Genomic DNA, 14,313 nt, shown 5'->3' with positions numbered 1-14,313 from the left:
ACTCCATAGTTTATCCGCGTTCCATCTTTCACTCAAACACATACACACGGAGTAAAACCACCACTTATCACCCCTGTCAAAAATGGCGCGCACCACCACAGCTCCGCCACAAATCTCCGACTCTGGAGATAGGATCTCCGATGTCCATCAGGACATCATCGAGACTCAAATCTTGACGCGCCTCGACGGGCTGACCCTTGCCTCCATAGTTTATCCGCGTTCCATCTTTCACTCAAACACATACACACGGAGTAAAACCACCACTTATCACCCCTGTCAAAAATGGCGCGCACCACCACAGCTCCGCCACAAATCTCCGACTCTGGAGATAGGATCTCCGATGTCCATCAGGACATCATCGAGACTCAAATCTTGACGCGCCTCGACGGGCTGACCCTTGCCTCTGTTAGAAACTTTGATTCAAAGCCTACAAGAAGTAATCATAGAAACACGTGTAAGTTAATGACGTGGAAGAAAAGGAGTTAAGTTTTTGGAGCAGTTATGGAAGGAGTTCTAATTGGTTTTTTCATCAGTTATTTTTTGTGGTTATAAATATGTTTAGTTATTAGTGGAATATTTTATTGCAGATTGGTTTTTGTGTCTGCAGTCTTTGAGAGGTTTTAAAGCAACATATGTTGAGAGGAAACCGAGTTATATGGGGTTTGTTTGTGTATTTGTGTATGTATTTGTGTATTGTGTTAATGTAAGAGTGTTTTATTTGAAAAGTTATCATGGTATCAGAGCGTTTTGAGATCTTTTTGGGATTTGTAGGAGTATGGGTCGAAGAACGATTCACTTTCGGTATATGATTTGTTTCTTAGTTGGGTTTGTGTTTTTTTGTGTTATTCAAAGAGAGACGAAAGAAACACTTTGATCGAAAAGTGTTTAAAGGGTCTCGTGAAAGGAATAACACGAGTTTGATGGATACAGCGGTTCGATATTCATCGGACCAAGTGGGAGAAGAACGACGAGTTCGATCGATGAATCGGAGGAGAGTCATGACGATGAAGACGGCGATTCTGGTGGCATCGAAGATTATTATGATATTTGTCGGGTTTATGTCGTGAACCCGGAAGTTGCGAATCTGAGAAGGGGCAAATGTGCACTCAGAAAATACAGTTGAGAAACCGAGATGAGACAGTTTTGCACTCAGGAGAAAAGAGATTGTTACGAAGGAAGAAATATGCGCCAAAGTCTGATCGATGACGGAGGCTTGTGATGTGAGACTTTGAATCAAGGAGGAGTGTTAGAAACTTTGATTCAAAGCCTACAAGAAGTAATCATAGAAACACGTGTAAGTTAATGACGTGGAAGAAAAGGAGTTAAGTTTTTGGAGCAGTTATGGAAGGAGTTCTAATTGGTTTTTTCATCAGTTATTTTTTGTGGTTATAAATATGTTTAGTTATTAGTGGAATATTTTATTGCAGATTGGTTTTTGTGTCTGTAGTCTTTGAGAGGTTTTAAAGCAACATATGTTGATAGGAAACCGAGTTATATGGGGTTTGTTTGTGTATTTGTGTATGTATTTGTGTATTGTGTTAATGTAAGAGTGTTTTATTTGAAAAGTTATCAGCCTCCATCTCCTGCGTCTCCTCACAACTCCACGATCTCGCATACGATGAAACCCTCTGGTCAAAGCTCTGCCACTCTATGTGGCCTTCCACCGCCGATCCCGCCATCTGCCACGTCATCTCATCGTTCCCCGGCGGCTCCCGCTCATTCTTCTCCGACACGTACTCCGTAATCACCGGTGGCACCGACGGTGAATACGACCGTCTGATTCCAAAATTGATTTCCGCTGTGGATCTGCACTACAGGGGGAAGCTGATCTTCAGTAAGGTCGTGGAGACGGATACGACGACGGCGTGGTTCCAGAGTTCGCCGTTGAGGATCGATCTGGTGGATCCAAAAGACATGATAGCGACGTCGATCACGCGTCGCCGATCATCGTTGCCAGAGAATGAGAGCACGTGTAGAGATCTGGAGGAGGATATGACGTTGAGCTGGATCGTTATCGATCCAATCGGACGGCGAGCAGCGAATCTATCCAGCTACCGGCCTGTTTCGGTGCAACGCCACTGGTTCAGCGGCGAGATTCATGCGCGTTTCGTGGCGGTCGTAAGCGGAGCCTCCGGAGTAGGCGGCGCAACGGAGGAGGAGAAGGTGGTGGAGTGCGGGATCACGGTGGTCACGTGCGGAGAAGGGGAGATGCACGTGAGGGAGGTGAACTTGCAAGTGGAGGACATGGAAGGGATGCATTTGAACGGGAGTGACACTTTGGTAATTTTACGAAGGGCGATGGAGGGTGAAAGGGGAAATGGGAAAATGAGGGAGGAGGGAGGGAGGAGACGACACGTGGAGTTTATGGAGGAGAGGAGGGAGAGGAAGGAGATGAAGCTGAGGGCAGAATGGGTGTTCGATATTTTGTCCGTCGCAGTTGGGGTTTTGTGTTTAGCTTCCTTCGGGTTTTACCTTTGGTGGCTATAAATTCTTTTTTTTTTTCACTTACAGAGAATATTATTATACGAAAGTTGATACAAAATAATCAAACCAATTGTTCAATAATTCATTTCAATTTACACAAATAATTAGAAATACACCAACTCAAAGGACATGTCAAGGGCCTTAAAGGATATGTTTAGATCCGATATAAAATAGAAAAAACAAAAATTCAAAACTGAGCAAAATCCGAGAATTGGATATGAAAATAATTGAAAAAATAAAAACATTTTTAGATTTAACATTTTTGTCAATAAAAAACAAATATAAATAAAACTAACCCAAAAAGGCGGATAAATATATTTTCTAAAGCCAAAAAATACCAAAAAAAAACCATATCGAATCCAAACCTAAACCCCTCAATGTCAACACCTACCTAGTACGGTAAAAAATGTAAGCTTAAAATTATGAGAGAGAGAAAATGTAGCATTTTAAGATAATTATCTTGTTTTTTTAGGATTTACACGGAACGCAAAGGATAGTGTAAAATGTAAATATTTCACATTATCGAAAAGTAAACGACGGGAAAAAGAAAAAAAGAAAAATCAATGATTCTCTCTAACAAAGGCTTAAAAGATACAGAACACTGATGAAGAAGTCTGAGAAGTTCATTTTCTACAGTGAAAAAAATATCATGCAAAGTGAAGTTTCTAAAACATATACAATACCTTTGTACACACGTTCTTCGAGGTTTTCAGTTTGGTTTGTTCAATGCTTGGTAGAACATCTCTACGAATCTATCATCCTGATGCATGACATTTTCGAACCAAATCATCAGTCGCCAAGTAGAAATATTTGTAATTGCACCACCTTGCCATTTCGGTTCGGTTATCCAAAGCCAAATCAAATTTTAAATAACTGTATCTAAATCGAATTTGATATAAAATTTGAAAGATCCAACAAGACTGAATATTAAAAATTCCTAAAAACCAGAAGTTTCTTTAGAAAATAAACGTTTTTATTACTGAAAAGTGAAAACTCAAACGGGGTCGATTTCAATATAAAAAAATTAAGGGATGTAGTTTTAGAATCCTCAAAAGTCAAAACCCAAAAATAACTTAACCAAAATGATCATTCACCGTCATTGAATAACAAAATACTACAATGAACATTTATCCAAACTGAGTCCAGAACAAAACCGAACCGAATCAAATCATATTGAGTAAGAAAACCAAATGGATATAGTTTTAATAAATCCACAAAAATCCGAACCCCATCTGACACCCGATACGCCCACCCGCCATCTTTGAATAACATTATATCGCTATCTGTGTTTTTGTCAAAAGATGAGAGGGATTTCGAGGATTACAGAAACATAAAAGGAACCTTTTCCACAATAATATAAATACTCGAAAAAAAGCAGTTCATGCAAGCAAGATTATCGCTAGACATATTTTTTGATCCGAGCAAGCTCATCAAAATGATTAAAGATAAGACAGGAAAAAATGGGAAGAGTTATAGGAAAGACGTGCCTGGGCAACCGTTAGAAGGGCGTCACGGACTTTGTCTCTGTCAAAACCGAAAACAGATGGAGAAGCAAGGGGAGGAATTAAAGACTGAGGAAGAGTAGCGGGTGGGAAAAGGTCGAGTATTCGAATGCTATTAGGGTGTTGTTGCGAATTCGGGGGAGGAGGCTGAGGAGCAGATACTGTTATGGACTCCAAGGATTGAGGCGGTGTATAGAATGAAGACGGTTTGATGAGCTCCGTTGCAGCAGTAGTAAGGATTTCGTAGTTAAGACGGAGGAGGTTTGAGAACTCGTGGTTCAGTGTCTGAGCAGAGGATGACTGACAAACCCCTGCAGAGGAATAGGTGAGACTCGGGATTTCAGAAGAGACGGGAAATGTTGTGTCTGAAGGGTTATTGGGAAAGTATCTATGGCTCGGGATAGTTGGATTGTTTCTTCCCTTATTTATTGCTGCCTGCAGAGACGGTATGAAGACGAGGATAATGTTCGGAAATAGAGATTTGATTCAGAATGATGAAAGAAGAGTATTCTCAAAGACATACATTAAAGAGATCCATAAGATTCTGATTCTGAGGAATCTGCGACGTAGTAGAGATTGCTGATGCATGATGCTCTCCACCGCCTCGTGTCTGTAAAATTGTGGGGATTGCTGCAGTTTCTTCGTACTTGCTATATTAAATCGAAAAAGGCGAGAAATTTAGTGAGAAATCTACGCAAAAAGATAGATAAATTGGAAATACTAATTATGCTAAGGGACGCGGAATAGAAAATTCATGAGCATATCCCGTTAAGCAAATATATATTTGCATTTCCCAGCAGAAATGTAGCAGTGAAATGAGCCAATTCGAGTGTAAAATAAAAACACTCTACAGAACAACCATAAAAGGTTTTATCTGAAAGTTTCAGCATTTCTTACTTTTCAACTGGCACTACTCCGGGGTTTACAGCCGGAGGAGACTTCGAACAGATACTGAGTATCCTACAAGAGGAAGGAAATGACTCACCTAAGAAATATGTCTTCCCTAAATTTTAGAAATACCTATGGAAAAAAAAATTATCAACTGAAAGAGATGATAAAGTTGTCTTCTTCCATAGTTAATGTCAAGTTAGCCCAAATTTCAGAAGAATGAAATGAGATAAATAAATTATACCTACTTAGGAGATTTCCAACCTCTTCACACTCATTTGAATTGAAAAACCAAATTCCATTAACTTCCTGAGACGCGTTTCGAGATAGCAAATATGGACGCTGAATTTCGAACTCAAAATCTTCAATAAGATTTTCCACCCAATTATCTGCTCATACAAGTAGCAAAAGAATCGCATGAGAAACATTTGGACACAAATTATGCTTTCATTGTAAGAAGCTAAGACTTAGGGAGGGGATTTCTTACGACACCATTTCCAATACATGACTAAGTTATATTGATAATTCATAGATGATAGATCCTAGATACTACATGACACCCGGTGAACTAACTCGCTAAGATTTATGGATTGGAGAGTAACCCGGCATTCTTAGACGTGAATAATCAGGGCACAAATTATATGCTTCATTGTAGAGGTAAGCCATTTCCAACACAGGACTACATTATAATATCGATAGTTCACAATTAACAGACGCTCCGTACCACGACATTGGTGAACTAATTCTCTAAGATTGGAATAAGATATCAACTCAAGAGTACCCTTGATTAATTCATCCCATCACAAGATTTCCAGCATAACATTACCTACTATCTCAGTACAAAATATAACCCATCCGAAACAGTACCTTCCCGACGAAAAGTTCAAAAACTAAGCTAGTTTTGGTAACAGATAATCACGACTAAAATCCGAACCTGTACGGAGTCGATTCATGACGATAAACTGAAATATCGGCTGCGTATTCCTACAAGAACAAGACACTGAATCGTGATGTTCAAATCCTAACACACTTCTTCATATTAGTTGCTACAAGAACAAGGCAGTAATTAACACTACCTCTTAACGACAAACAGAGGCCCTTCAACTTTTTTGCGACCCTGCAGAGAACAAATTCAGGACAAACGATGCATTCATGAAGATCAAATCCGTTCGTAGAAACGAAATACAAAGGCAAAAGATGGAAAATGAATCGAGATTTTCTCTCATATTCTCAGCAACCAAACACGCGTACATGATTCATCAACGAAAGAGAAGGAAGATCCAAGATAGTCTAACCGATCTTATTCCGTTCGTGGAAAAGCGACGAGACCAAAAGCAATGACAAAGGATCAAAACGAATCGAGATCTTCTTTCATTTTCTCAGCGACCAAACAAGCTTATGTGCTTCGACAAAGAAATAGAGTGAAAAATTTACCAAAAAAAAAAAATAGAGTGAAAATTCAACATAGTCCCAGCCTCCGTCGATTTCACGACAACCAAATAAAGCCGTCAGGTTTCATCAGCACACACATACAAAGCACAACACAGCAAACAGCCAAACATAGATCCAAATTAAAACGAAATTTCTCACGGTTTCTCGGCAGGCAAACAAATCAGCGAGAAAGTTGGGGAGAAATGGACGAGAAAACGCACCCACTGGCAGCTCTCGGTGTCGAACTCATACAGCGCGACGTGAGCTGCGGTGAAGAGAATCTCTTCGATATGTCGATCGAATCTCTGCAGCACACTGAGATTGATCTGTTTGGTGGTCTCCGGATCGAGATTAGGAGTCAACTTTCCCGACTGAGACATTTACGGATGAGATTTTCTCGGCGATTTTACCCTGAAAATCACAGTGAGACAAAAAGGGAGTCTCCGCAGAATCACACCCCAACTGGAGGCCAATTCACTCAAATACACCACTGGTACACAAAAAAAAAGCAATTATGTTAAACAAAAAAAAAATCAATTATCAAATGTATTTTTTACCCTTACAAAATTTGGAAAAGGCCAATTAGTCGTTACCTACGGATTATATCACAAATACTCTTATTTTGTTATTTTTACTTTAACACGTACCCTTTCCAACTGTGACCATATGACCCATATGATCTAAAATATAGTATGATCATATTTTGATTTTATTGATTATAATATTAAATTTATGGTGATCATACTAATTCATTATATTTATATATTGTATATCTTACTAATCATTTCATTAAAACATCATAAATTTAACGTTATGAGCAATGAAAACCATACGTGACCACACTATATTTTGGATGACATGGATCACATGGTCAAGTTAGAAAATGATATGTGTTGAAGTCAAAATAACAAAGTAAGGATATTTTTTATAATAACCCCATTAAACATGTGATCAAATATTCTTTAAAAAAACATATAAAAAGAGTATATATACGTGTAGGTAATCCTTTTCGATATAAAAGTAAAAAAGAGAGGAAAAATCTGAAATTTTGAGTTTTTTATGGTTTTAGAAATTCAAAACAAAAAGCGAGAGGAGGGGAGGAAGTGCATAAACAAGTGACCGAACGACGATTTTGAAACAAATCGATGAAGAACAACGAAATCGAAAGAGAAGCGATGAAAATGGGGGTGCATCGTCAAGTGAGAGAGATTCTAGTGAAGTGAAGGTTTCATCTCAGTTTTCGTTCAATATCTTATATGGATTAATGTCATATTGTAACTTAGAATTTGTAAAGTGCCTCATACGAATTAATAAATAAGTAATCGTATTGAAATGAGTTACGAATTCTATTATATATTTGATGAATCTATTTGTTTTGTTATAGGTTATTTGATATACTCAAAGGTGAATTCTATTATGAATTCGACGATATGAATAAGATTTCGGTGAAGATGTCATCAAAATATTTAGAGAAAGAAGAATAAGGAGTGTTCGGAAAAGAAGAACAAGAATGAGAGCCTGAGAAAGAAAAGATAAAGATCATGAAAAAAAATCTTGAACTCTGTTTTTATTCGTAAAAATTGAACCATATTGTGATATTTTCTATTTGTAAATATTTGAACTCGATATGATGTTTTTGTTGTTTGTAAACCTTAAAATTTGGTTGTGCTATTTTGTATTTTATATTTTTTTCAGTTAACACATGTAAAAAAATTAATCTATATGAAATCATAATTTATAAAAGAAAAAAAAGTAAATCGTAATTCATGAAAAAGTTAATCGCAATAGAACATTTATATTTTGACAACATAATTAGTGAAAAAATAAATTCCAATAATTAGTAAACGGTGAAAAAAAAGTGACAATTAGAAAGTTAGAAAAAAATATAAAAGTCAAGATTCACAAAAAAACAAAAAATATGTAAAATTTTGAATTTAAGCAGATTGCATCTGACATGTGACAAATGGACTGCAAAAAAAAAAGACGGTGATCACAACTATATTACAACTTATTTACGACTTTCGTTAATCATAATTGTTTAAAACTCATGAATTTTGACGAGTTTTTCGTCGACTAATGATGAAACCTTCAAAATAAATATTAGAAATTGATTAAAATGCACAAAATTAACAAAATAAAAAATTTGAATTTTTAAAAAAATGATGATTGAAAGTGTTCTTATGTGTTTAAGAAACATTATGTGGTATTTTGATTTAAACTTCTAGAATTTGTATAAAAGTTTTGTAATATGATTTTCAAACTCATGTTTTCTACTTAATTAATATATTGTTGGATTTGGGTTTATTTGATAGAATCAAAACGGGCCTAGCCCGTGAGAAGTCTGGTCCGTAAAAATTTTAGAAACTTTAAATCTGCAGAATATTAAGAGAATATCTTGTTTGAATTTGAAATTCAAATTGGATTCAAATCCGGAGAAAATCTATCAAATATGATTGAGATAAGATTGAGATAATATCAAGATAAAATCAAATTTGAATTTTGAAATTCAAATTGATTTATTTTGAGATTCTCCCCTCTACTATAAATAGGGGTCTTGGGTTAGCTCATAAATCACAGAAAAAAACAAGCATTCTAGAGAAAAAAAGAGCATTCACACATTTGTTCATATCTCTCTCTGAGTTCGCTTGGTATTTGGAAAGCTTCTTCCAAATACGCGGTCGTTGTATCCTGGGAGTTCATCGTGCTCCAATAGCCTCGAAGCTTTAGAGGTGGCACGGAAATCGAACTTAAGGAAACTGTGTTTCATAGGCCTCGATAAAATAATTTTTTAATTTCAGGTACTTATCTGGAACCGCTCGAATTGCCGGAGTTTTACCGTCGTCAACAACTGCCGTCCCCAACAGTCTTAAGTTCGATTATGGTTAATACGAGGCAAACTTCTCGGATAAGTGTCTAATTCTCTTTCAATTTCGGTATAAAACCTCACGCGAATTTGGATTTAAAAACAACTAGGCTAAAAAAAAGTGTTTGGGAAAAAAAAACCAAATAGTTGTTTTCTTTTTCAAATTTAAAATTGAAACCCAAATCAAAAGATGGTGTGAGTCCAAAAGAGTAAGTCCAAATTGAAAAGTTTTGTTTTTGTCCAAAAGCCCATAAGAGAAAGCCAAATATCTTATATTTAAAAGTGTTTTGTGAAAAAAAAAAGGAGAATATTTTTTTGAAAAAAAAAATTGGTTAAACAAAATCGAAAGTAACTTTTCCTGTAAATTGGGAAAGCAAGCTTTGTCTTAGCGGGCCGGGTTTAAAGAGGAAGCCCTTTATACCCTCCTCATAGTAAGGACGTGGGAATCGGGGTGAGCCCTCCGGCTATCACTGGAAGCGAGCCAAACCAATTTATAAGTTAAGTGATTGTATCTCGGACTTCATAGCCTCGCGCCATTTCTCAGAATCCGGACTCGCCATAGCCTCTGGGTATGTGGTAGGCTCATCATGTTCTAATAACATGAGTTCCTCATTCCCAGTTACGAGAAATCCATATCTCACAGGCTCTTGGCGAATCTTGCCTGATCTCCGAGGTTCACTCGTCGAAGGTTGAGTCACAACCGGTAGTGAAACAGGTTGAACTTCTTCAACTTGTTCACTCGGCTCAGCGTCTACTTGCTGCTCTCGAACTTCCTCAAGTTCGATCCTACTCCCACTGACTCTTTTGGAGACGAACTCTCGCTCCATAAAAGTCGCATTCCTAGCAATGAACACCTTGTTCTCTGTCGGAATGTAGAAGTAGTAACCCTTAGTTTCCTTAGGGTAGCCTACAAATAAACACTTATCAGATTTGGAGGATAACTTATCACTCATCTGACGCTTCACGTAAGCGTCGCAACCCCAAATTCTGACAAACGATAACGCGGGACGCTTCCCCGTCCATATCTCATATGGTGTCGTTTCAGCCGACTTCGTTGGACTCATGTTCAACAGGTACGCAGCGGTCTCTAAAGCATAGCCCCAAAAGGACTTTGGAAGATCTGTCTGACTCATCATAGACCGAACCATGTCTAACAGTGTTCGGTTCCTCCGTTCTGACACGCCGTTCCATTGTGGCGTTCCAGGAGGAGTTAATTGTGATACAATACCACAATCAACCAGATAGTCAGTGAACTCTTGGCTCATATACTCGCCACCACGATCGGATCGAAGTGTCTTGATCGTCTTGCCAAGCTGGTTCTGTACTTCGTTTCTGAAAGCCTTGAACATTTCAAGTGTTTCAGACCTATGTCTCATCAAATAGACATAACCGTATCGACTGAAATCATCAGTAAACGTAACGAAATACAGACAACCTCCTCTAGCTGGACAGCTCATTGGTCCGCATACATCACTATGTATCAGATCCAATAACTCTGTCGCTCTCTGTCCTTTCCCCTTGAAAGGATGTCCTCAAACATGGTCTTGAGCTGATTGATCATATCAAACACACTCTTCCCTTCAAACTGCCTCTGCAGATTTGGGGCCATGCTTCCCAACATGAGACAGGAAATCTCGATGTCGTTAGTCTGATGCTTCAACCAAGCATCTTTGACGGCTCTCGTGGCATTGGCTGCAGGCTCAGGTGGTAGAGCCCCTTCCAAGACGTAAGACTTCTTATTGTGCTTGAGAACAATTCTCAAGTTCCGATACCAGTCTAAGAAGTTTGTCCCGGTCAGCTTATCCTTCTCAAGGATAGATCGCATCGTCAAACTCGGTACGCTACCGGTTGACGCCATGTCCTACAAAAGAGAGAAAATAGAACGAACAAAACAAAATGCAGATTCTATCAATGATCTACTACCAGCTAGTCCACCATCAATCAATGACAACATAGATGCAAACACAAGCTATATTCCCATAAAGAAAAATAACCCTACAATAAATTTCTATATGGGACTAAGATCCGTATTTCACATAAGAACAAGTTTTTTACACTCAGCCTTATGCTATTTAGGTAGACATCTATTGTCAATCACATCCAATGTGATTCTTAGATCCTTTATGAGACTATGATATCAAATATCATTGCATACTTGTCTCATCTCTACCATTAAGTCTCAAGTCAAACTTGACAACTTAACCTAAGGTAAACCATATGTTGGAACCACGATTTTCTACCCTGCCTCACAAAGATAATCCGGCACGCTCAGCTTTGGCATGACCCGTGTTACGGACGATCGATGCCTTGACAGACGCTCTAGTAATGGGAGGTACACTCTTAGCATTACATGAACAAGGGATTTTCGAAACCGCACCTAGATCAAGCATCTACTTTCAAGCTATGAGAACCACCATTTCTCCATCTTGCCTCACCAAGATAATACGGCACACCCAGCTTTGGCATGGCCCATGACACGTACGATCGAGGCCTTGACAAATGCTTTACTCATAGAGCTTCTAGATCTAACCGGTTTCTGTGCAATGATTGTTCATAATCCGAATAGACCATCCATTCGATTATGTAATCCCAATCCCGGAGCTCCCACTCAATCAAGCATATCCTATATCTTGATTAAGTTACATGCATTCATTCGCTATGGACCATCTATAAGAATGAATCATGTCTATTTGAGTTACAGTTGATCACAATAAGCAATAATTGCGTAATCGGACCTCGAAAACGAAAAATTTCGGAGTCTGGACCTCAGACCGTCCATTCTGGAGGTAGATCCAGGCTTGCAGAACGGTCGGACTGAACCAGCCGGAACGGACGGTCCGCAAAGACGGAACGGACGGTCCAGAGCGGACCATCCGTTCTGATCTGTGCAGTCCGCCACACCCGGACCGTCCGGTCTGGGTTACCCAGAGCGGACGGTCTAGGGTTCGACTATGTGATCAGATCACGTTCTCCGACGTTTTCGGCCCCGATCAGACCCGAAACTGATCCGAATTCTTCTGTGAACCCAAAATTCGAACTCCTGCACTCTATTCAACATGAAACATGCAATCTACACTAGATTCAATCGTCAAACATGCATAGAAATCAAAGCAAAGATGGATTCAAACAATTCAAATCCTAAACGTGCGTGATCGGGTTCTACGAAATCAAAACAGAGTAACCAGGCTCTGATACCACTGATTGAATTCCTGGGATCTCTAGAGCGAATCCTATTCCTAAGAGATCGATTTTCGGGTTTGCGCAGCGGATATAAAACAAAAATTTAATAAACCCTAGAACCATGCTGCTATTGAATCGTAGAAATGTTAGAACGCTTACCTCAATCGATCCGGGGCCTGTATCAATCGAAGAATTCGTCTGGTCACGAAAGGGAGGAAGAGTACCTCGCCCTCTACACGTATCCACACCACGGGATGGATTCCAACGGTTGGAACTTGTCTGCTAGGACTCGAATCTGCTATTCGATTTGTGCTTCGAGAAAAACGGACTTTGATCACACCTCAACCTCTTGGATCTAACCAAAAGTCTGTAGGAAGTGTTCTAAAGTCGGCCAACAAAAGCTCTCCCTTAATTAGGGTTTTTAATCTCCTTCTTATAAGGTGATTTAACCCTAATTCGGTCTAATTTCAAAAAACCCGAAGTCTGGAACGGACGGTCCAGAAATGCACGTGGACCGTCTGTTCTAGCACGTAGAACGGACGGTCTGGCATTAGTGGACCGTCCGTTCCAGACCTTCTAGAACGGACAGTCCATTCTGGACCGTCGGGTCTGGCTTCGGCGGACCGTCCGTGATGAGGACATCGGAGCTAGCAACTTGGAAGAGGACGGGAGCTTAACGGAAGGAGCTCTAGAAGATGTTCAAGACTTGACCCATCAGGCGTCAAGACTCTTGCCGGATGATCATAACGTCACAAGATCATTCGAAGCCGCGGGAACGAGATTTGACGTGCACAACGCGAAGGCTCCCCGAGCAAGCCATAGACCCGAGCCCCCTCTTACTCATGCTAGAGCTCGAGTGCTTCGCTCATGCTATCCAAGGCTGTCACTCAAGTTTTCACGGAGTCCGGGATCATGACAATAACGTTTCAGTTTTTCGGCCAAGACTTGACCCGGAATGTGTTCCATATCAAGGTCGAAAGCTCTTAGGCCCAATGACTTCGAAGCAGGCCCATAAGCTGCCCAATTCAAGCCCAAATCAAAGTAAAAGCCCAGCCCAATAAATTCTAAGAAGTTCCAACAGCTATATTTTTCAAAATCTAGGCACATTTATGAGTAGTCTTGCATGTGTTTTGTGCATTTAATGCACTAGATGTTGGAGCCTTTGTTTTCTCTTTAAATATGAGTTGTAAGACATCATTTTGATCAGATTTGGTGAATGAAATTCGAGCTTATGCTTGAGACTTTGTTTGTTGAGAATTTTCTCCAAACTATCTTTCCGTTGGTGTGTCCGACGACGAGCTTCGGTGTGTCCGAGTTTTCTTTTCGGTTTGTCCGAATATTATCTATCTTTTACCCTTGTTTCGACTTTGGCTTGAGTTCGAGAGCCTTCATAGAAGTGCCGGTGATTGAGCCATCGTCCCGTAATTCCCCTTCGATTCCATCTATTTCCCAAGAGTGAATTCGAGCGCCTCCTTCGCGAGTGCCAGTGATTGCAATTGGGCCATCTCTATACAACTCCGAAGCCGGTGCGTGTATCAGTCCGTTCTGGACTTCTGGTCCGTCCGTTCCAGACCCTTCCGTCTTGGTTTTTTGGTCGTTTTTCTCGTGCATTTCGTCCTTCAATGCGTGTGTGACCCTGTAGGCTCATTCGATATAGCAGTATAACCCGAAATCTCTATTCCGGATATACAAGTCATAGGCGGTCTCTAGCAAGACACTATGACTACCTATCTCGAATAGAGTTTGTTCGTGATCTTACGAACACCAGTGATGATTCCGGTTGATGATCCTTTTGTATCGCGATATCATATGTCGAACATAAGGCATGGACAAGCCACCTTATCTGATTCGACTGCTTTCTCGTTCACTGAGTTCGACTGTCTGAAATAGACGAAGCTCGTCTATAGTGCGGCCACACATTTCTACAGTCTCGCTCACACGAGAGGCCCAACGATATCTCTCTCT

At 39.6% G+C, this 14,313-nt stretch overlaps 2 protein-coding genes across 4 annotated transcripts; one reads left to right on the top strand and one right to left on the bottom strand.

Moving 5' to 3' along the window:
* Positions 1-239: 239 nt before the first annotated feature.
* Positions 240-2,542, top strand: LOC104820728 (probable F-box protein At1g60180). Its single transcript, XM_010551299.1, has 2 exons — positions 240-405; positions 1,567-2,542. The coding sequence occupies exons 1-2, from the start codon at positions 283-285 to the stop codon at positions 2,485-2,487; spliced, it is 1,044 nt and encodes a 347-aa protein (XP_010549601.1). The 5' UTR covers positions 240-282; the 3' UTR covers positions 2,488-2,542.
* Positions 2,543-2,978: 436 nt separating this feature from the next.
* On the bottom strand, positions 2,979-6,767 carry LOC104820727 (mRNA-decapping enzyme-like protein). 3 transcript variants are annotated; one of them, XM_010551295.1, is made up of 8 exons: positions 6,527-6,766; positions 5,951-5,991; positions 5,809-5,858; positions 5,119-5,263; positions 4,884-4,946; positions 4,510-4,636; positions 3,972-4,421; positions 2,979-3,244 (listed from the first exon to the last, which is right to left on the bottom strand). In XM_010551295.1, exons 1-8 carry the CDS (start codon positions 6,683-6,685, stop codon positions 3,194-3,196), a joined length of 1,086 nt encoding a protein of 361 aa, XP_010549597.1. In that variant the 5' UTR covers positions 6,686-6,766; the 3' UTR covers positions 2,979-3,193. The 3 variants fall into 3 exon arrangements, with proteins under 3 accessions (XP_010549597.1, XP_010549600.1, XP_010549599.1); XM_010551297.2 differs by lacking the exon at positions 2,979-3,244 and adding an exon at positions 3,558-3,767; XM_010551298.1 differs by lacking the exon at positions 4,884-4,946 and having other exon boundaries at positions 6,527-6,767.
* Between the last annotated feature and the right edge of the window lie 7,546 nt (positions 6,768-14,313).

Source organism: Tarenaya hassleriana, unplaced genomic scaffold, assembly GCF_000463585.1.
Source record: "Tarenaya hassleriana unplaced genomic scaffold, ASM46358v1 Cleome319, whole genome shotgun sequence".
Classification (NCBI taxonomy): domain Eukaryota; kingdom Viridiplantae; phylum Streptophyta; class Magnoliopsida; order Brassicales; family Cleomaceae; genus Tarenaya; species Tarenaya hassleriana.
The sequence above is the reverse complement of the archived record's forward strand: the minus strand, read 5'-3'. Positions and strand labels throughout refer to the sequence as shown.

Bases quoted from the DNA above. Each gene is read 5' to 3' on its own strand.
- LOC104820728 (XM_010551299.1), top strand. From the start codon at position 283: ATGGCGCGCACCACCACAGCTCCGCCACAAATCTCCGACTCTGGAGAT. The intron at 406-1,566 runs GTTAGAAACTTT...TTATTTGAAAAG, and splicing joins ACGGGCTGACCCTTGCCTCT to TTATCAGCCTCCATCTCCTG.
- LOC104820727 (XM_010551295.1), bottom strand. From the start codon at position 6,685: ATGTCTCAGTCGGGAAAGTTGACTCCTAATCTCGATCCGGAGACCACC. The intron at 4,947-5,118 runs GTATAATTTATT...TTCCTCTTGTAG, and splicing joins GTTGGAAATCTCCTAAGTAG to GATACTCAGTATCTGTTCGA. The intron at 4,422-4,509 runs GTATGTCTTTGA...CCGTCTCTGCAG, and splicing joins ATCTTATGGATCTCTTTAAT to GCAGCAATAAATAAGGGAAG.